The sequence below is a fragment of the Dipteris shenzhenensis genome, chromosome 14 (assembly GCF_047967505.1).
Source record: "Dipteris shenzhenensis isolate YYH24624 ecotype China chromosome 14, Dip_SZ_1.0, whole genome shotgun sequence".
Lineage (NCBI taxonomy): Eukaryota > Viridiplantae > Streptophyta > Polypodiopsida > Gleicheniales > Dipteridaceae > Dipteris > Dipteris shenzhenensis.
This window is the reverse complement of record NC_141609.1, coordinates 24,050,540-24,074,206: the sequence shown is the minus strand read 5'-3', so window position 1 is coordinate 24,074,206 and position 23,667 is coordinate 24,050,540. Positions and strand designations below refer to the sequence as shown.

Sequence of the window (23,667 nt, the reverse complement as noted above, 5' to 3'; positions counted from 1 at the left end):
TTAGCCCCTGGCGAGCTTCCTGTGAAGCTCAACTTTTACAGAGATTAATATCTATGGATACCAGAGAAGGGCTTCATTAACCTGCCACTAGGCTACACACAGATCCACCTCCCCCACTCTCTAAGGATTTTGATTGAGTAGTTCCAGGTTTTCTCTGATTTCTCATTGAGACTAGATGGGTTGAGGGCATCCCAAGAGAGGGCGCATCTGTGATTGAGTCAAAGGAGAACTTTGCTTTTAGATGCCCTTGTACTACAAGATCCAAGGCAGCCACTACTACCTTTTTCAAAGATGGATTCAATTCCCTCTTCAGCCTCCTTGTCCACCTAGATCAGAGACATCTAGCCATTTTCATTCATGATCTTGTACGACACAAACTAGTTCCCTTAGGACACACAGACGAGATCAGGGAACCCATTCAAACCAGCCCAGAGCGTGATCACAACATTTTTTCATTCGGATAGCACATGCCACAATCCCAAGGAGACGACGTGGCTGAGGCCCAGAGTGAGGCACGACAGACCATCAACGTGGCAATGCACAAATGAGAATTGGGGATCTTCCCTTCATGTTCGTCAAACCAAGGACACAGGAGTTGGGGTGATGTCCGACGGATAGCCACTGCTAGGAGACCACAATGGACCATGCAAACTTGCCGACGTCAGCACTCTATCATGGGTTTGATGCCATAGTGGCCCCGATCACCATCGGACCTTGTGTGATTCTTTTGTTAGGTTGAAAACTAAAAGCATATCCTGTAGAGATGTTGCAATACATCAACCTAGACAGCATACCTTGGTAAAATAGGACGCCAACATATATGGTTCGTCAAGGGTACAAGCTATTATTATAAGGATACATTTGTAAACAGACTTCAGCTACAACTACTAACAACTTAAACAAAGATTGGATGACCTAGGCATAAGGCCACTTAAATCAAAGATTTGGAAAGATCTAGGATTTGACTCAAGGATAACAATATCTAGAGTTCAACCAAGTCTCATTCATCATTGACATAGCAGCCAAGGGTTTGAGTGCACTCTAATCAAGGGTTCGGAATAGAGTCTAAGGTTGTGGCTGGAGCTAGCTCAAATGAGGTTTAGTGGAAAGGTTTGTTCCAAGAAAAGCAATGTTGAAAGCTAACTATGTTATGGAAAAGCAAACTAGTTAAGGCATATCTCTGATAACAACAACTAGATAGTATAGATAGCAGATCAAGGCTTGTAAATATAAGCCAAATGCTCACATCTCCGAAGAGCTAGGCCCTCGTGCATAGACTTTTTGGTAGCTTGGTGAAAGGGGCATGTAGTATGGGACACAAGTTCTATTTATTAAGCTGACTAGTTTGATCAGTTGTCTAGACGTTGTGCTTCGAGGTATACAACTAGGAGGTAAACTTGCTGGCTCAAACTAAGGGGCTAGGAGGTAAACTTGCTAGCTCAAACCTAAGGGCATGGTTATTATGATTGGGTGCTCTATGCTATGTTGTTAGTAGATCAACAAATTCTAAGTCAAGGCATAGGATGTAATAGAAGCACCACAATCCCAGTCACCTCTTTTACTATGACTTCATTAGTTCATCCTAGCTAGAGCACATGACCAACCAATACCTTAAAATAGCATTTTAGTCTGCCACTCCTACTGCCAAGTGTTATCACTCCTTGCTCCTTCTTTTTTTTTTGTTGCAAAGTTCTTGCCCCATTTTAAGATAGCTTGCTAACCTACTCCAAAGCCGAAGCTCAAAACCAAGACAAGGCCCAAGAAGGATGGCATATTTGCCAAAATATTTTTACACAATCAAAGTTGCATTGTCATTTCGATCTTTCATGACTAAAAGAAACACATGAAAACTATCATCCTTACATTTGCGGATGGCTCAATTGATGGATCCCATGATCTCATCTATTGTCTATCTGTCACAATATGAAAAACAAATTTACCCAAATCCACAGAGCTCAACTATTTATACTATCATAAGAATGTCAAAGGTATTGACTCACTGGGTTACTCCTAGAAGTTATTATATCCCTATGGGCTGAATTTAATGCTTTGAGTACACTAGGTGCTGCTAAGACACTTCCATGAGTGCTTTTGGGCATATCATTGAGAGGGGATTTGAAGGGTACCTATATTTTGAAGTCTCTTTTGTATAATTGAGTGGGTTGCTGATTCAGAGTAGCACAAGAGACATGATCTCTTGCACTAACGAGATGTCGTACAAGTATCACGATTTCAAATCAATAGCTAATGGTTGTGCTTGACGTTATTGTTCCCAGGTAGCTTAGCATGTCAATACCATAGTTCGGCAACTCGCACATTGAGCGTCTCTATTGAAGCTTCTAGGTAAAGGACAATAGAAGTCAAGACAAGTGTTGATTGTGCAAGTACTCATGAAGAGGATTTTGTTACGGTAGCCATGAGCTACCAAGCATTGAATCTTAAAATGTTGGGACTGATTGAAAATGAATGGGTACTTGAATCATTTTTAAATTCACCACAAAATAGTAAGGTCTCTCGCTCTTTAGGGTCCGGGTTAGGATTTGCCTCCTTATAAAAGTATGTATTCATGTTTTAGGCTTCGCCTAGACAATTTCAAAGAGCACTTTCTTGTGCTAAGATCTCTCCAATGCAAAACTTTACCAACACATCTATTGTGAAAAATAAATTTCAATCCATCCCTTCAGTCCCAAAAATATCCTTGTACATGGCATGTCTCTTAATAAATGCAATTAATACCTATGAGCTGATTGTTAGCTACATGACATCATCCTTTCACAATCGACAAGTAGTTGTAGCAAATGTGCATTTGCACCATTTAGAACTGATGACTTCTTTGATATAGAGATCATGCTCAAGGAACGACTCTTTAAGAAATCTACAATTTGGTGAAGAAAGCAAGAAAGAAAGAAATTTTAATAACATCTTCGAAAGACCAAAGGATCTATAAGAGTTAGCTAGCCATGCCTCCCTTTGTTGGGTGATTGGACCACATGTGAGGAATTCCACAAATGAAACAAAAGAACAATATGATTCCAAGCTGAAGAATGGTTAAGGTATGAGTCAACTTTCCATCTAGCTAAGCTGATGAGTGATAAACAAGTTAAGACACTACACCTGGAATGTTGTCGATCTTATCTCCCATTAGAGCTAGAATATCAACAAATTGTGATGGCTCCAAATTTTCAAATCTTGCATGAAAGTCCTCAAGACCGAAAGATACAATCCTGTGTATGGAAAGAAGTTTCAAATATTAGATAGAACATATTAGAACTTAAAGTTACAAGTCTAGTAGCAAGAGAGTATTGATTCCACTTTCTAGGCACACACCTAGAAAACTACATTGGAAAAACTTGATAAAAAGGCAATGCACCTTTCCAAAGGCATATGTTTATGAGCTACGAATATTATAAAATCAACCAAGCTTCTGTCCAATTGAGAATTTAGTCCACCGTGGCCTTAAATTCACCCCCCCCCCAAAAAAAAAGCATATTCAATACTCACTCAAAGAGATCATCATAGAAATTCAATCCAAAACCCTTGGCAGAGGTTGGTTAGCCTACCTATTTATTTGCATTATAGAATAAGTCAACATAATAAAAGACTTCTTGGTATCATTTAACTTTTTTACTCTTGCATGGATACCGTACATATTTAATGACTAGAGACATTGTACCAGTCCAAGGGTGTGATTTCATAATGCTGAGCAAACATCAAGAGTCACACTCCTATTTTCTTGCTTAACAAAAAACTCACCCTGAACCACGGGGAACAAATCTCAAAAGGCGGAGCGAAGAGGAAATGAGTTGGAAGAAGTCTTTATCAGGGGATAGCACACGAACCTATACATATTCACAATAAAGCCATCAGTTCATATAAGAAGAAACCAAACTCATCCTAGTTGTACTTCAATCGAGATGGAGTTTTAGCAATAACGAGCAAATAATTGCTAAAAGAATACAAGTGAGCATCAACATGTGCTACTAGCATTCAATGTAACTACAATTGCAGCATTCTATGCGAAAAAGAAGGAATAGGTGGGGCACATGGGGGGTGGATATGAGGAGGGAGAAAAGGAGAGGGGGGAGAGACAAGGGTTGTATTAAACTATTTCAGTAAAGGACTTAAGCAGTTAGATTTATGACGCACTTTGCCATGACTACATCCAAATCCTGGCCTAACTATGGGTATACCCCAAGGGATGTTGGAAGTCACATAGTAGGCAATTATGGGGATGGTAACAATAGTTAGATCAAAGCCATCATTGGGCTAGATACAGTGTGAGGTGACTCTCACATGTGGCTCCAAAGCCAAGGTGATCCAAAGGAGACATCAGACAAGAACTCCTTACAACACATTCTGCACAACTATCTCGGCTGTCTAATAACTCCAGTTTTGGGATGTCACATTGGTATCATAGCGATTAAGAGGAGGGCTATTATAACCGTCCTTTAGATAACTAAAAGGTGGTGAACCTCTGCCAAACTATCAAGTGCCACAAATGCATCACACCAAACACTTTCTTTACTTAACTTATTTAGAAATAAACTTCAACAACAACAATGGGGAGGCTAGAATGCACCTGCTCAGTGAATATAGTACACAATACACCCATTGGCCCCAAATGGCTTGCCACCCCTTTCGGTATTTATTTAATGCTTCTGAATGGAAATGCTTTACACCAGGGGCCCACCCCTGTACTGTTCCTCTTTGCAAATCCTCTGACTACCTTCTGGCCATCTATTCCACAGTGTACCACTAGAATCCCATTGGCGAGGCAATCTTAGGCATCCACTTATGACTTGACCCAACTGAAAGGCATCCAAGCATCCAACCCAACATGCAACTGCGCTCAAAATAGCCTCAAGGCTTTCACATGCAACAACTCTGTCCCCTCGCCTTTCCCAGGCACACCCTTGCCTTTGAGTGCTTACTTAAGCTTGTGGGAACCAAAGAGGACTCCAAGCACACGAAAAACACTGCAAATAACTTCAAACGAAGGAAAAGGCAAGCAAAAAGAAGACAACAACCATGTACTCGTTGTCCACGGAAGAGGAGCGAGCTCTTCCCTCGCACCTATCCCCTGTCCAAGCTCCCAGCTAGTTGCAGGTGTCTTCCAACCTCCAAGTGAAGAGAAAAAGGGGGAGAGAGAGAGCGGAAGTCAGGCAAGAAAGAGCTGTAGATGATAAAGCCAATAGATCTGCCCCTAAGTCGCTGCCTCAGGATATGTGCCAAAAAATCCTCCTCGGGAAGCATGTCTGCCTCGAAATTCTTGTCAAGGCCTCCTCGGGGAGCGCACCCACCTCGAATTGCGCACCAAATGATCAGTACAGCTGTACAGACTGTCCGTACAATTTGTACGGGAGCTGTACAACAGTCGGATTGCCTCGAGATTCGCGCCAAAGGGCCATACAACAGCAAGGTTGCCTTGGGTTGTGTGCACGGGCTGTGGTAAATGTCAGAGCAGCAGCATGCAGGCAGGGAGTAGGTGTCTTCCAGCCTCCAAGTGACGAGAAAAAGGAAAGAGAGAGAGAGAGAGAGAGAGAGAGAGAGAGAGAGAGGAAGTCAAGCAAGAAAGAGCTGTAGAGGATAAAAGCCAACAGATCTTCCCCAAAGACTCTGCCTCAAGATTTGTGCCGAAAAAGCCTCCTCGGGAAGTGTGCCTACCTCGGAATCCTCGTCAAGGCCTCCTCGGGGATCCCTATCTGCATCCCAAGATTTGCATACATCATGTTGGCATTAGCAAGGGACATTCCTCCCATCATATGCTGCTAGAAATTTTGCATTCCGGGCTGCATGCTGCCCACAAAACTGCCTGGCATTATAGGTGCTTCTGTCGGCTGTTCCACCATTGCTTGGAACATTGAACCCCCTACAAATAAATACCTGGGATGCATCATAGTATGCAGAAAAACTTGTTGTCTTTGATTCACTGAGTAAAAATTATTGGCATTACCCATTCCCGGGGCAACTGAGGGCATCAATTGTGGCTATTCCTCTGAGGGATTGTGCCTGTGAGTCTTCTTATGCTTCTTTTGAGACATCTTTTTGCTTCCAGGAGGAGCAATATTGCTAGGAGGAGTTTGCATAATCTCCATGAAAGTCAGCTGCAGCTGGATGCATCAATTTTACGAGCAAAAACCTATGAGCAAGTTTATACGAGCGTGTTTTTTAAGAGATTTTAAAAATAGTATTTCTTTAGGAAACATGGTTTTTACACTTTTATTTTCATTAGAACTAGATCCCTTTATCATAAAAATATACAAACTAGTCACTCATTCATTTTTACATAACATAAATCTTCTTATTCATAGACATCCCTTTGTACCCTTGTTATTACCTTAAAAAAGTATTGAAAAATAATTCATTTAAGAAACGTCCCTCATAATCACTCTCAACATAATAATATTATACATAAATAATTACTTATTAAACACATTTATATCATATGGCAATATCTTTCAACTGTTTTTATAGTATTAATAACAATATATTTATGGACATGTTTTTACAGAACTTTAAATTACTATAAATAAGTATTAACTTGGGCTTATATATCACTCTCATAAAATACATGTAATATTTAATACTATATATGCAAGTTTTTCCAAAATATAACCCCATAGATGTGCTCAAATGGGGTTTTCCGATCAATTTGAGTGGCTGAATGACTATATTTGGACATTGGATGTGAAAGTTATGTCACTTTTAAAAGTGCTGTCCAAGGTAGTTTCGCCAGCGAAACTACCTTGAAAGACCTTGTTCAAAGGGGTTTCGCTGGCGAAACTACCTTGATGGCTTGCTTCAATGAGTTTTCTTTGGAGAAACCCTTTCATGAAGATAGGTGAGAGAGGTTTTTCAATGTCACCCCCTATTAAGTAAAAAGTTGTAAGAAGGATCATAAGGGAATTTTCATAGAGAAGTCTACTCTACATGTGGGTTTCTTCAAAAGCCATCCCATTATGTTCTCACCATTCCCAAAGATTCACATAAATATTCGTGTATAAAATAGGCATTCCTATAATACTTTTCATATTTCTAAGTGAAACTATGTTTTCTTCTGATCCATTTTTGTCATATTTTTGCATAGTTGGAAGCTTTTTTTTTCCTTCGCTCGGACGCTCGGAAGATTTCGCTTGAAAAATGCTCGTCCCCGCTGCAGCTGTGACAGGGCTCCCACTACACTTTGCCTTCGCAACTGAAAAAGGGCATTGGGATCAAGCTCCTCAGCCTAATCTACCTCATCTTGTGAGTCCTCAGCGGCATGCTTAGGAGGAACTTGCTGTTCCCCACTGTCCAACTCCGCATCACCCTCGCTGATACTATGTTCCTCCTGAAAGCTCTCTCATGCCCAGGGGCCTTCCTCTTGCTCCTCTTGCTCAGAGATGGTCAATGACCTCTCACGGTGTGACATGCTTGCTGAGATTGATTGGCTGTAGCAAAAAGTGCAATGGGCCCCCTTTACCCAACACTACCAAGGCTCACCTCTGTAGAAAGATGGTGACTATCTCAGCAATGGAACCACTGTAACCGGCCTTCAGATAACTGAAGCGTGGTGAACCTCTGCCAAACTATCAAGTGCCACAAATACAGCCACAAATGCATCACACCAAACACTTCGTTTACTTACTTAGAAATAAACTTCAACAACAACAACGGGGAGGCTAGAATGTCCCTGCTCAGTGAAAACAGTACACAATACACCCATTGGCCCCAAATGCCTTGGCACCCGTGGTATTTATTTAATGCTTCTGAATGGAAATTCTTTACACCAAGGGCTCACCCCTGTACCGTTCCTCTTTGAAAATCCTCGAACTATCTTCTGGGCATCTATTCCACAGTGCACCACTAGAATCCTAGTGGCAAGGCAATCTTAGGCATCCACTTCAGACTTGTGTTGGAGATATCATAGCCAAAGAGTGTGGTGATGTGATGTGTTAGTGTGTAGTACTAGGTGATCTAGTACTAGTTCATGAGTGTCTCATGTGTGAGTGCCATGTGTCATTATGGGACGTATCACATATGCACTAGGTGCTAGTGTGTGAGTGAGTAGCCTATATAAGGCTTGTACTTCTCATGATTATGAATAAGATAGCCTTTCATTATGTTTTCATTCATGTATCGTTTCCTCACACCCTAACCTTTCCTCCATCTCTGTTCACCATGTTTCTAACATGGTATCAGAGCAGGTTCACCCTGCCATAGCTGCCACATCATCCTAGACCTAACCCTAATCCAAAACCCTACTTCTGCTCAAACCTTTCTTCCTGCCTGCCTCAGCCCTGCACATTTCCGCCTCAGATTCAGCCTCGTTTCTGTCTTCTTTCAGCTGCTTTCTACCCTTTTAGGGTTTTTGCACAACTGCCATCTTTGTTGCCCATTCATCCTCTGTTTTGCAGCTCGCTTGCTCTCCTTTCTGCACGCATAGCCTCTCCATTGTCTCCCCTCCATAGCCGCCTCTGTTAGGAGCAGCACATGTGGAAATTCGAGCCATTTCAGAGCATGTTCATCCCTGTTTTTAGGGTTTTCAGGCCGCTGCAGCAGAGCAGCCCATCCACGTGCGTTGGTTGCAGATTTTCGACCTATTTGGAGGCATTTTCGACCAGTTTTAGAGCTCTTGCTTGCATTTTCAAGGTGTTCTAGGGTGGTTGTTGCAGAACCGCCTACAATAGAAGCATTTTCGAACAGTTCCTTGGCCTCTTGCACATCTACATCAGCCGTTTTTTGCATCAGAGACCTGCTACAGCATTCTGAGCTGTTCTTGGGAGCCGCCTTTCACATTGTTGACCTGTTTTTGCACTTCGGAGTATCCTAGTGAGCCATTTTTAGGGTTTCGGACCTGCTGCAGCACCTTGGGCAGTTATCACACCCACGAGTGCTCACCTCGTGGTTTCTTTCTGCTTTTCGGGGCATATACCTGCTGCTTTCTGATTCGGGTTCACATTTGGAGCACCACTAGGCCTCTATTTCTGTCCTCTTGCATACGTGGAGCCTCCAAGGTCATTGACTAGCTGCTGGCCATGCTTATTCAAGCCTTTCTTCAGCTGCCTTGCATTTGTGAAGGCTGCTGATCCATTTCAAATCCCTAGACCAGCCTCTTCATTTGCTGGTTATCCATTTCAGCCTGTTGGTTTTATTACCTTAATTTGATACTATGGAGCCTCGTCCTCGTGGTGAAGACTCATCAGCACCACTCTCAGCTAGAGATGAGCAGAATGACAAAGCAATGGCGTTTATTAGTGTGAAGTTGGCTAACAAACTACTTCATCCCCTTGACCTCAATACTTCAGCCAAGTGGACAAGCTCAAGAATATTTATGCTACATCTACTGGACCTGAGCAAGAAGCTTCATCTACTGTGTTGCATGATCTATTCCTCTTAGAGGAGAAAGATGATGCTTAGTTGTATGTGTGTTTGTGTTGAGTCGAATAAAGCTTCTTAAGCCTTGAGTTGTCCCTCTAAACTGAATGTATTTGGAGTCAATAAGAGGTACTTTGCCTTGGGTTGTCCCCCAAAAATGAATGTATTGTCTTTTACTTTGGTTTGATGGTATTGACCACCCACTTCAGAGTAAGGGGGGGTGACAAGTGATGGTTTACCCTTGCCGGTCGCAAGCTAACTGAGAAGTTGCTATCACACGGGAGGTGTTGGATAGGTGGACTTGCTCTTTGCAGTATTGCGGTGGAGGGGGGATTGGTCTACTCTTGTGTGTTGGGTCGCACACTCTTTGCTCTGAAGGGAGGTGTTAGAGATATCATAGCCAAAGAGTGTGGTGATGTGATGTGTTAGTGTGTAGTACTAGGTGATCTAGTACTAGTTCATGTGTGTGAATCATGTGTGAGTGCCACATGTCATTATGGGACTTATCCCATATGCACTAGGTGCTAGTGTGTGAGTAGCCTATATAAGGCTTGTACTTCTCATGATTATGAATAAGATAGCCTTTCATCATGTTTTCATTCATGTATCATTTCCTCACACCCTAACCGTTTCTCCGTCTCTGTCCACCATGTTTCTAACAACTTGACCCAACTGAAAGGCATTCAAGCATCCAAAACCAATATGCAACTGCGATCAAGGTAGCGTCAAGACATGCAACAACTATGTCCCCTTGCCTTTCCCAGGCACACCCTTGCCTTTGAGTGCTTACTTAAGCCTGTGGGAACCAGACAGAACTCCAAGCACACAAAAAACCGTGCAAATAACTTCAAATGAAGGAAAGGCAAGTAAAAATAAGACAACCACCATGTACCCGATGTTCGTGGAAGAGGGGCGAGCTCTGGCCTCGCACCTATCCCCTGTCCAGGATCCCAGCTAGGTGCAGGTATCTTCTAGCCTCCAGGTGATGAGAAAAAAGGAGAGATAGAGAGTGGAAGTCAGACAAGCAAGAGCTGTAGAGGATAAAAGCCAACAAATCTGTCCCAAAGTCTCTACCTTAGGATCTGTGCCGAAAAAGCCTCCTCGGGAAGCATGCCTGCCACAGAATCCTCATTAGGGCCTTCTCGAGGAGCGTCGAATGATCCGTACAGCTATATGGATTGTCCATACAACAGCCATAGAGCAGTCGGATTGCCTCAAGATTCATGCCAAAGGGCCGTACAGCAGCAGCAGGGCTGCATCAGGTTGTGTGCAAGGGTTGTGGTAGAGGTCAGAGTAGCAGCATGCAGGGAGAGCAAGAAGATGCAACGAAATCCACACACAGAGCTTCTGCAAATTGGAAATGCTCCAGGAGGGTGAAGGAGAGAGGTGTTAGGTTGAAGGGAGCACATGCATGCCACTTGGCCCTTCATTAAAGTCATAACCCACCTTACAGACAATGTTGGTTGTCCTTGGGCCCAACTTTAAGACCCCTCTTTAATGCTTATGCCTTGCCCCTAGGACCTAGTAGGTGCACTTAGAAATTGCCCCTAGGCACTTCCTCTAGCCAGTCCAGCCAAACTATTACTAGAATTAACCACAGTTAACCCCGGGTTAAGCACGGGTTGAGTTACAATAGACTTTTCGCGTCCCCGTTACAGCTATGATGGAGGCTGATGGAACATCAAAGTTTACATAATCACGATAAATTTTGCTATGCTTAGTTGGAGATCAAGATGCTACAATGGATGTGAAGAAGCGTCCATGTTTCAAACCAAGAAGACCTACAAAGGATAAAAGATAAATATGCAGTGCAATGCCTGATGCAGTTCGAGTGACCAAAAGCAAGGAAGCTCATTTCACACCAGAGGGGGATAGGATTCTTGTTACCCAATGGATCTTGATCACCTTGTGTGTCTTTCCATGGGTTCAGATATTTAGTATTAGTATTTATATTTGTCTTGGGTGTGGATGCCCCCTCCACCAATTTCGCTCATTGTATCTAGTTTTCTCAGTCTTATAGACCCTTCAATCTTTCAAAGACTTTAATAAACTCTCTCTCTCTCTCTCTCTCTCTCTCTCTCTCTCTCTCTCTCTCTCTCTAAGCCTACTGTGTGCGTCTTGGCATTGTTGCTACGAACTAAAAAACTCTCTCTCTCAAACGTGTATAAGCCATCCTTCCCCGTCAAGTTTTGTAAAACCCGCGTGGGTCTTGGTGGTTGAGGCCCTGGTTCGTGTCATTGTGTGTGTGTGTTCGATCCTTGTGGTCGACTTCGGATACGCCTACTGTGTGCGTCTTGGCATTGTTGCTACGAAGTAAAAAACTCTCTCTCTCTCTCTCTCTCTCTCTCTAGCACATGTCAAAGCAGCCATGCCCAGCATTGAATGGAAGGCTAATGATGGGGGTGGTGGTGGTGGTGGTGGTGGTGGTGGAGCAACTAATAGCCGACACTCTGAGGACATGATATTATTATGCTCAAATCACAAGGTTTTCGGGTCAAGCTTCTCTCCAAGCCTAAGCAAAAAGGGACTAAGTCATGGATAGCTGAAGAACTCACTCGAGCTCAAAACTGAAGAATCAGGTAATGGAATTAGCCAAGGTCAAGGCTGCTAGAAGGAAGAAAAATGGGCAGCATACCGTGAAGGCATAGCAATCATCAAAGAGTTTAAATCCAAACAAAAAGACTCTCAATCTTAAACTGATGTATGGCTGATAAAGTTTTTTCTAGTCTAGTATGTAGGTACTAACTAGAGCTGCTTTTTTTGCACTCCCTGGGAGCTGCCATGTACTCTCTCTAAGCAGATGTACTAGATGGGTCTTTTTGTTGTCCCATAGACTTTCATGATAGTCACTCACAAGGTTGAAAACCATAAACCCCATCATGCATAGCAGGGAATAGCTACTATGACATCCCCACTGACATCATCAGCGCCCAACAGTGGGTGTAGACCATAGTATAAAAATATGCTCTCACACATACAAATCCACACACCCACACATACTTGAGCATCCATTTATACAAAGTCTTCGTACTAAGTTTCTGTCGGCACTCCGGAGGTGAAGGACAGACTTAGCCATGATGAAGGCTAGCACTAAAGGAGAAGGCTAATAAAAAGGTAGTCCAAAATTTGGTCTCCCGTGGACATTAATAGACTCTCTCTCTCTCTCTCTCTCTCTCTCTCTCTAGGTATAGGATTCAACCTCCCCCGACGCCGACCAAGCCGCAAGAGCAGATTTACCATCTCCAGCAAGAAGTGCAAGACCTGAGGTCCCAACTCACCCAAGCCCTAGCTCGTATTGCAGCTTTGGAAGGCCCAGGGAAGCAGGAGATTATTGCAGCAGCCGTACAGACATGTAAAGCTGAGCCCCCAACATCACAGCTGATTTCCACAGTTAGAGAGCTCATCCAGGTGAAAGTGACAGCTGAACCCAAGGTTGACATCTAAGCAGAGATCCAAGAACATCACCTTCGGAAAGAGAATGCTATGAAGATTCGAATAGGGGGAATATCCGATTGGCATCACGAGAATGACACTTTCGATGAGGCCATCAAAAGAATCAAGGCAGCATTTCCGGCCATTGATTGGTCAGCAAGCCCAACTGATGACAAGAATGATGATGAAGAGAAGTGTTCCCCAGTTTATTTATCGCCCAGGAATGGACACGTTGTCATCACCTTCAACTCGAAGACACTCAGGAAGAGGATTCTACAACAATTCTATAAGCTGTAGGGGACAAAGATATGGATTGCTGAGGAGCTTACAAGAACCCAACTGAAGAACAAAGCTACCGAGCTTGCTAAGGTTCGGGCAGCCAGGGAAGCAGGAAAATGGGCAGTCTATCGTGACGGTCTTGCAGTGATTAGAGAATTTAAGACAAAACCTAAAGACCCTCAGTCTTAAACTGATGTAATGGCCATCCCATAGCCTAGTACCTAGTTCTTTTTATGTTTTATGTTCTATGTTTTTAGGTTCTATGTGTTTTGTTTTTTGGAGGAATCTGATGATACTCCCAGGGAGGTTGCCTATGGCCCTCTCTGTACTGATGTATAAGCAGGTCTCTTTTGTCCCATAGACCTTTATTAGGTCTCCAGTGGACATTAATAAACTCTCTCTCTCTCTCTCTCTCTCTCTCTCTCTCTCTCTCTCTCTCTCGGTTTCACTCTCCGTTTTGCTCTTCACTCTCTGGCTGTTGGCTGCTCTGCTCTCCACTCTCTGGCTGCTAGCTGCTCTGCCCTCCCGCTGCCTCCATTGCCCTGACAGCTCCTCCCTCCCGCTGTCTGCTCCACCCACGCAACGCCACCCTCCTGCCTAGCCTCGCCACCCTCAGCCTTCCTCCGCTTACCCTCAGCCTAGCCTCGCCACCCCTCAACCCTCCTCCGCCTACCCTCAGCCTACCTCCGCCTAGCTTCGCCACCCCTCAGCCCTCGACCTGCTCCCTCCCCGTCCTATCCTATCCCGTCGCGTCACCCGGCTGTCCCCTCCCCCCCGTTGCAACACCTGTGCCCCCCCGCTGCGGGACCTGGCCTCTGCTGCGCCTAGCCCCCCCAGCTACTTGTTGTACTGCTGCTGGCGCTACTAGCCCGGCTAGCACTGCTGCTGCTGTTCGCTGCTTACCCCCTGCCCGCTGCTCATCCCCACACTGCTCTGCAACTCCACCTTCACAACTCCCCCCCCGCCCTACAGCTTCGTTGCCAGTTGCCCTCGCCACTCCGCCCTCCTCCATTCTCCATCCTCATCCATTCTCCTCCACCCCGACCTACAACCCCGCCTTCAGCCCCCTCCATCGAGCTCTCCCGCTCCCCGTCATTTTCAGCCCCTAGGACTGGGTGTGCCTCCCGCCATGGGTGGGGGGGGTTCATGCTCCCGCTCCTCAACTAAGACCTGCACCGAACACAGGATCAGCCAAAAGAAATGAGAAAAGATGGCAAAGATATGGATAAAGCCGCCAAGAAAGATGACAACAAAACCAAGAAACAAACACAACTGAAACTCGAGGATGTGAACACGCTACAACTGGCTACAACTGCAGTGGACTCGGAGTTGACAGCAAAGCAAAGGCGGGGTCCTCCTCTACCTCAGCTTCAGCTTCAGCTTCAGTCTCAGCTTCCGTCTCAGCTACATCCTCATCCTCAGCTTCAGCGTCAGCCTCAACCTCAGCTCAGTTTCAGCTCCACTTCCATCCACAGCCTCTACATCCGCAGCTACAGCTACTGGCACTGATATACCCCTACCCATGACATCGATTGCTCCACCCTCCCCTATAGGATAGAGGGGTTGCCACTGACATCATCTCTTCCATCTCTCCCTTCTTCTCCCGCTACGGTTCTCTTTTCGATTATGACACCTACTTGGTGGGGTCATACATTGTTCCGCACTACGCCTCGACCTCTCTCTCCCCTCTACCACTCAGTTAGCCCACGTTCCCACACCCTGCTGGGATCGCCTCCACCAAGACACTATCATCTCCATATTGCACCCAGTCATCACCCAGCCTCCACTCTCATCCCCACACTTTCATGCCACAGTCCTTTCAGTTTCCGCTAGGGCACGGATGAGCTGACCCATCAGAGGCTTGGGAGAACTTGCTGATGGAGGTAAATAGCATCCGAGAGCGAGAGATGGAGTTGTCGAACTTCGCACAGGAGCTGACACGATTCACCCAAGAGCAGGCGCATCTCATATAGGAGCATGCTCAGGCTATCCGAGACTAGGCTAATCTTATTCAGGGACTCAGACAGGAGATCTCACAGCTTCGATAGGAGGTCATTGCTATATGCATAGTCCCAGGGAGCACCCCAGTTGTGGAGGCACAGATTGCGAGCATGCAATCTGTCATCGAGGAGACATCCAGATGGGTCGACATAGCCAAACAGGAACCTGCAAGGGTAACCGTTTCGGCTACTCTCCTGGAGCAACAGCAGAGAGCACAGATCCCACGCACTGAGGCTACACCGATGGCAGATGCCACGGCCTTCGTTGCAACTACTCTAGGGGCGACTGAGCACAGGATTGAAAGAGCATGGTGGGTAAGGAGGGACCCCAACTGAGAGCAGCCCCTTATCATACGGTTCCATGATGCTCGGGCACGACTTTCGGCTTTACGTTGTAGGTCAGCCTTACGAGACCAGCTAGCGATCTCCATGGATGAGAACCTCACTCCACTACAGGTTGAGGAGAGGCGCTCTCTGTTGCAGCAGCGGGATCAAGCCCGCAAGGAGGGGAAGTGGGCAGTAGTACGAGATGGACGACTCCTTACAGGCCCCTATGGGACACCCACCTCCCCTCCCACATAGGGACGCGGGGTCTATGAGACTCAGATATCCGAGACCCTATCCTGCACCATCTGGAACTGTAATGGTACCTTATGGTCTAAAACCAGGGAACTTCTCGAAATCCTGTACAGGTCACGACATAGTCTTTTATACAGAGACACATCAGAGCCCAGAGCGCCCATTACCAGTAGTCAGCGGGTATACATGGGAGTATGCCTACAGAGATGAGACGAGGGATACAGGAGGGGTTCGAGGGTCAGGAGGAGTCGCAGTCCTTTACAGATCCACACTTTTGGGGGACCATCTCAGTGGAGCATAGAGATGCACATTCTAGGTTTCTTTGGATCCGGATTCGGCACATGAACATCCAGGATCTGTTTATTGCAGTTTCTTACTTCCCCCCTGAGACCTCCCACTTTGCCAGAGATATTCAAGGTGAGGATGAGACATCTCCATTTGCTGCTCTTTATCAGTCCATTGTTAACTTCTCTAGCTGCGGAGAAGTCCTCCTAGTTGGGGACTTCAACGCGAGGACAGGCGCTCGTCAGGTACCACTTCTCCACTTCAGGGATGATTCCACTGTTCTGCCAGACATTGACCTTGAGGAGGCAGGTATGCTACGGGTTTCAACTGACAGACGAGGACCGTTCACATCTTATGGGCAGGCCCAATTAGACCTCGGCAGGATGCATGATCTCATTATTTATAATGGTCTTGACAGATGGCCCGCATTAGGTGGTTTCACGTGCTTTCCACGTGGGGGAGGCTCCAGTGTTGTGGACTACATCATGGGATCCCCTGCCTTCACATTTCGCATCACTGACTTTACCGTAGCACCTCTCCCTCTAGGGGCTGATCATACCTATCTTTTCTTTAGCATTTCTACTCCCCGTCACGCAACACTTTCCACCCCGCTGAGTTCTTACTCCACCTACCATGATATACACTTTGATCGTGATCACTCACCTACCTACTCTAGCCGTTTGTACATACTTCTCGCCTACATTGACTTCATACCCCTATTAGAGGATTGTGCTGCCCTAGTCACCCGCTCACTACACAAGGCTGCTCCACGCTTTCCCCCACACCACCCGCCCACCACCCCTTGGGACTGTACCCTGTAACAGATGGGACAATGATGAGTGTAAGGCTTTACGCCGTCAGCTCAGATTCAAAACCAAAAACAGTCTTCCAAGCGAACCAGAGACGCTACGCGAGTACCGTCGTCTGGTACGCAGAAAGAAACTAGACTTTGTTCGCCAGAACAAGGAGCTACTAAACATTCTGTTCAGTAACAACTCTAAGGACTTTTGGCGGAGATTTCTAGAGGGACGGTCCCCCTCACCACTCACTGACACTCAGGTGTGGTTTGATTATGCACGCACAATCTATGATATCCCAATTCAGCCAGTCCCTAACCTCTCACATATTCCACGCCCCACATCCTGCACCCTCTTCACTAGGGGGGGGGGGGTTGGGGTAAAGGATGTTGTAATGAAACTTCATAATGGTCAAGCGAAGGATCATGAGGGACTATGCATTGAGTTCATTGCATATGGGATTAACCTCCTAGCCCCGATCTTAGCAAAGCTATTTAATGAAGCTGTTTGTTTGGGGTTTCCACGCACCTGGACCATTAACACTATCTCACCCATTCACAAGGCAGGGGATCCCATGAGCTCGGAGAGATATTGCTTTACGCAGATGATGTGGCTCTCTTGTCTTCCTTAGCAGAGGGGCTCCAAAGACACCTTGACGCACTACAGTCCTTTTGTGAGTCTCATGATTTGAAGGTCAACCTGGGTAAAACCAAGGTTATGATCTCGAGCCGTCATATGCCAGGAGTAGTTCGCATTTGATGGGTCACCTGTTGAGGTAGTTTCATCATACACTTATCTTGGGGTCGTCTTTTCCGGACCCATCTTCACTATGAGACCCGCAATGTAGGCACGCTTGAGCAAAGGATATGCTTCATTGGCTAGACTAGAGAGGCAGTGCTTCCGCTCTCACTTTCAGGATCCATGGACCAAAGGGTTGCTTTTTGACTCCTTGGTCCGCCCAACGAGGATGTATGGTGGTCCATGCTGGGGGCCAGACTTGTCGGATACAGAGTGGGTCAAGGTGGAATGGCTACAGGTTCTCATGTTATCACGGATGATCCGTGGTAAGCCATCCGTTCCTCACCAGATCATTCGGGCAGAGTTTGGGTCACCCCCATTACAGCTAGATGCTGCATTTCTGGTCATCACGTATCTGTCAGGGAGTATGGGGATTACACCTCGGGGAGTAGCAAGCTACCATGGCTAGCACTGTCCTCTTCTATGGCACTCGCAGCAGGGGGAGACCAGAGGTGCTGGTATGCACGCACAGAGAGATGGTTTGAGGGATTGGGGCTCCACATGGACAGACTACCTCCATTCCAGTACACATGGATGCTCCGTTTTCTCCCCTCCTATCAGACGAGGTCAACTAGGTTATCCGTGAGGATCTATTACAGCTACACACATTCCGGACCAGGTTGGGCTCGAGTGATCTTCTAGTGAAGCTGGGCTTCTACAGAGATCACTTCTTACATATCACAGCGCAGGGTTTCATTGACCCACCAGGGTACACTCAGATTTACTTACCCCACTCATTGAGGATCTCACTTGGACAGTTTCGGGTCTCTTCACATAGGCTTCGTATCGAGAGCGGTAGAGCATAGCGACTACCCAGGGAGAGGCGCATATGCACTTTGTGTGACATGCAGGAGGTTGAGACAAAGGAGCACTTCATCTTCAGGTGTCTTGTTTACTATGAGATCTGCGAACGTTTCCACTGCCTCTTCAGAGACAGCAATGGGATTTTGGCCTAATTCATCTCCTACCCAGACCAGCGATGTTTGGCAGGTTTTTGCTCCTGAGGCACTCAGACACCACGAGAGGATACTTCGAGCACGGAGACAGGAGCAGACTTTTTTCTTGGCTCATCCCTCTCAGAGCTCTATCACGGAGTTTTTCCAACCAGATCACATGGACACCCACGGGACGAGGCCTCGACATGACCGTGACTCGGAGCCTGTGACCCAACAGCTCAAACAGAGGGTTGACACAGATCACACTTGGGGACATCTCCTCGTGGCCGACAGCGCTCTATCGCCGATTTCATGCTCCCATTGCCTCATCCACCCTGATGTCTTGATGGTGATGGTGATGATGATGATGATGAGATAGTCGACTACCGACATGACATGACTTTCTTGTACTTAGGATATAGTACTGACATTCTGCATTTTTTGCATTTGCATTGGTTTCACAGTCTCATAGACACATCGGTCTTCTGAAGACTTTAATAAACACACTCTCTCTCTCTCTCTCTCTCAGACTCATGCATTCAGTCCCATAGGCCGGTTTTGGTCTTCAGAGGACGATAATATATTCTTCTTCTTCTTCTTCTTTTTCTCTCTCTCTCTGTGGTCTTCCGAAGACTTTAATAAACTCTCTCTCTCTCTCTCTCTCTCTCTCTCTCTCTCTTTCTCTCTCTCGACTAGCAGAGAGTGATACATGGTATGCACGCGTATCCGCATGGTTTGCTAGACCCAGTATTCAGATGGACCGGTTGTCCCCCTTCTAGTACAACATGGACGCACCACTCGAGTCAATCCCTCGAGATGAGATTAGCTATACCATATGGTTAGACCACCTCCATCTTTATACATCTCGGACTTGGGGGGGAGGGGGGGACTAGGAGTTCCCCACCAAGATCTAGTTTTATAGTGATCATTTTCTGAGAGTATCAGAGGATGGACTCATCATTAGATCCCAGTACCTCGAGGACGGAGGAGTCTCACATGCACTGAGGATTGCCATTGGGCAGATGCGGGTCTCATCACATCACCTGGGGATTGAGGTGGGGAGGGCTGCAGGCATACCTAGAGAGCAGCGGATCTGCAAGTTATGCACAATTGAGACGGTCATGTGACTGCCCAGCCTTCTATGAGATTCAGAGACACTATCACTACCTCTTTCAAGAATGGCTTTGGCTCACTCTCTTGCCTAATCCACTTCCATGATCGCGTCTGCATTCGGCTCTAGCTGATCGAGCTGCGACAACACAGAGAGACGCTACTACATTAGATTCGTGGACGACACCATTGCCTTTTCAGAGACAGATTCAAGGGCCTCTCTAGACGACTCCTACACCCAAATTAGAGATGCCTGGCAACTTTTATTCACGAGGCATTCCAGCATAGAGTCGTCTCTTCAGATTGAGGAGACAGGAGCAGGGGACCGTGCATCCAAGAGTATGATCACAGAGTTCTTCCAAGCAGAGCAGGTTGCTCTCCCAACCACAGATAGCAAGAGAGGCAGAGACCCTAAGACCGAGACGCGGCACATCCAATAGAGGATAGATGCACAAATCACACTCACTAACATCTCCTCTATTTTCAGACCTGGGGTGCGGCCGACCGGGATTATGGTGGACATGTACGATGATAACACTGACTATGTCTACACAGTTTTTCCAGCACGTATTAGGATGCTCGCTTAGTAGCTCCACGCTTTTGCTCATTGTATCAGGTTTTCCTTCTGTCTCATAGACCCATCGGCCTTTAGCAGACTTTAATAAACCCTCTCTCTCTCTCTCTCTCTCTCTCTCTCTCTCTCTCTCTCTTTTGGAGTTCCCCAAGACAAAGTTGTTTCCCTCGACTCCCGCCAACAAGAAGCCTTCCTACGCTGATATGGCATCTACACCGTCCCCCTATGCCTTAGCATACCACAAATTTCAAAGCAAAGGAGACCAACTTGAGAAGATTTACTTCCTGCAACAAGAACTCAGAGATGCGAAGCTTCGCATTGTTTCTCTAGAGAACGCAATCTCAGAGATGAAGAGCAATGGCAAACAAGAGATAATCCAAGAAGTCTTACAGCAATGTAATATTGCAGCCCCTGCACCACAGCTTGTGACCAAGGTACAAGAAATTGTCACTACTCAGCTCAAATCTGTGGGACAGGAAATTACAGCAACAATGCATAACAAGATTGACAAATGTGATGTTTATGAAGAGGTACAAGAGCAGGGAGCCATAGCAAGAAACAAGAGGATCTTGCGCATTGGGGGATTGCAAGATAACTACACTAATTATTTTGATGATGAAGGTGGTTACATTGAAGAACAGAAGCATAGCCAACTTAAGAAGGCAATACCACAAATCGAATGGGATGAGAAGGACATTGGCCTTATCACCCGAAAAAGGAATCAAATACAGGTTTATTTCAAAGAAAAGATTTCAAGAATTAAGATTTTCAGACAAACCAATAAGCTCAAGGGTACTAGAGTCTGGATATCTGAAGAACAAATGAACTCAACAAAGTGAAGGAAGCACGCAAAGAGGGCAAATGGGCAGTCTATCGAGATGGACAAGCACTGATCCAAGATTTCAAACCTAGACCCAAAGACTCTCAGTCTTAAACTGATGTTATTCAGACCGATTTCAAAGTAGTACTTTTTTAAATATGTAGTTATGGTACAATAATTTCGAGCTGAGCTGCCATGAGCACTCCTCGACTCTTTGGTCTATCCAGATGTTGTAAGTCATTTTGACATTTTGCATGTTGTCCCATAGGCCCGTGAGACCTCCCGAGGACGTTAATATGACTCTCTCTCTCTCTCTCTCTCTCTCTCTCTCTCGGCTCATTAGGGCCAAGGCTACAGTTCCGCACGAGATCATGCTAGCAGAGTTTGGAGCTACTCCCCTTGCATTGGATGCAGCGTTTCAGTCGGTCATGTATTTGCACAGGGTTAGGGAGTTTGGAGACTCAGCAGCAGGCAGAGCTCGGTTGCCATGGTTAGCACTTGCATCTTCTATGGAGTTGGCACGATCTGGGGCCCGATACTGCTGGTACTTCAGACTCACTAGGTGGCTCACATCTCTTGGACTAGACATGGATAGACTGCCTCCCTTCCGATACAGCATAGATGCCCCTCATCTCGAGTTGACTCGCCACGAGCTTAGTCAGGTCACGAGAGCAGACTTGCTGCAGCTTCATACGTACCGCACTTGGATTTATCCCACGCAGCTTCCGACGAAGATGGCCACATATCGTGACCACTTCCTTCGGATCTCAGAGGATGGATTTGTCATTCCACCAGGCTACACAGGTATCCACATGTCCCACTCATTGAGGATTGCCCTTGGCCAGCTTAGAGTCTCTTCGCATCAGCTCGAGATAGAGGCTGGTAGGATGCGACGCATGGAGGATGGACGGCGTCCAGGCCGAGAGACCAGGATCTGCCCTTGTTGCACCATGGGAGAGGTGGAGTCAGAGGAGCACTTCATTTGCAGATGCCCGCTATATTATGAGATCAGAGGGAGATTCCACTGTCTCTTCACGGATGGCTTTGGACCTCTCTCACGAGTGATGGATTATGAGGATCAGCATTGCCTAGCTCTTTATGTCAGGGAGGCCACTATGCTTCGACGACACTACCTCAGAGACCATCAGCACAGACCGGAGCGTGATAGAGCCCAGCCCGATAGAGCTCAGACACACGCTATACCAGATGACACGTATCAGGAGGAGCACGAGGAGGTCAGAGCTCACACAGGACACATGCCTCCACCCTGTGGATGTACATATGAGATGGTTTGTAGACGCCGCAGGATCTTGTTACATAGGGGACGTACTCGCCGCTTCATCTCCAGACGATCCAGGATGATGGCAGCTTTTCGGAGGGGACTTACTCATGGAGATCTCGCCCTACCAGCCGCTCACCTCACTTTTGCTCAGATTTGTACTCTCATAGCAGGAGGCAGAGTCGATGGACAGGATTTCCAGTATTATTTTGGTTCTCAGACTCCGTGATACATGGACTTGTAACTTTGCATTGACATATTGTACTCATCCCCCCATTTTGCACCCAGGGGCGGTTTCCTTGCATCTAGCTTACTTTGTATTTAGGCTCGGATTTGACATTATGTACTTTCACTTGCATTGTATTGCGTAGCACTTAGATGATATTCGACGATGCCTCTTCTTTGTGGCACGTTGATTTTGTGCTATCTTGTACGCAGAGTTCTCGATGTCCCATGGGCCCATTTTGGCCTTTAGTGGACAATAATACACTTTCTTTCTTTCTTTCTTTCTCTCTCTCTCTCTCTCTCTCTCTCTCTTAGGTCTTAGGTTAGTCGATTCGCAGAGATGCATGGACTTAGAGCAGATGGACAGGCTGGATTCCGACATGATCATGGGACCATGGATCACATTCTCACACTTAGGTGTATCATTGAGGAGGCGAGGGCACGGAAATAGCGGGTTTATTGCTGTTTGTGGACTTCTGCAAAGCCTTTGATACGGTTCTGAGAGCCCGCCTCATCAAGCGTCTACAGGACTTGGGTTATGACCCGAAGATCATTTAGGCTGTCATGGCACTTTACGAGAGGATCTCAGGCAGAGAGTTCGGATAGGGTCTGGATGGACAGATGAGATCAAAAGTACTATTGGGGTCAAACAAGGGTGTCCTTTATCACCAACCCTATTTGGCCTATACATTGATGAGCTTGAGACAATTATGCAAACACTGGGGGGGATGGATGCTCTTTCATTGCCACTTTGATTCAGATCTTGTTATACGCAAATGACTGCCATTCTTATCTTCCTCAACAGAGGGTCTCCAGAGACACCTAGATGCACTACAATTCTTTTGTGATTCCCATGATTTTTTTCCCCCAATAACATTACTTCATTAAGTATGAATGAAAGCCGCAAGAGCAAGCTCAAATGCGGGAGTACATCATGTCATGCATGAGAAAAAAAAAACAGCTCAAAAGGAGCTTTAAAATATCCAAGGTGGACACTGAAAATGCCACCTCAACCCTGAAGAAGACTCGGAGAAGAACGGAGATCCTCTCCAAACCCTGAAAAAAGTCTCTCTCCTGGCTGTAGCTACTCTAGAGGATCCTTGCATGCTCGTCCAAGATTCCCATGATTTGAAGGTCAACCTTGGTAAAACCAAGGTCATGATCTTCAACACATCCTGAGCCGCTATGCATCGGGAG

At 46.1% G+C, this 23,667-nt stretch overlaps 1 protein-coding gene across 1 annotated transcript in view; it reads right to left on the bottom strand.

Annotated features, from left to right (window-relative positions):
* Nucleotides 1-23,667, bottom strand: part of LOC147894360 (5'-3' exonuclease family protein) — a 159,483-nt gene that overhangs the window by 25,814 nt on the left and 110,002 nt on the right. The window contains exons 8-9 of the mRNA XM_087384797.1: nt 3,754-3,839; nt 3,115-3,224 (exon numbers count right to left, since the gene is read on the bottom strand). Coding sequence (XP_087240923.1) covers nt 3,115-3,224; nt 3,754-3,839 — 196 coding nt within the window. The remainder of the gene's footprint in view (nt 1-3,114; nt 3,225-3,753; nt 3,840-23,667) is intronic.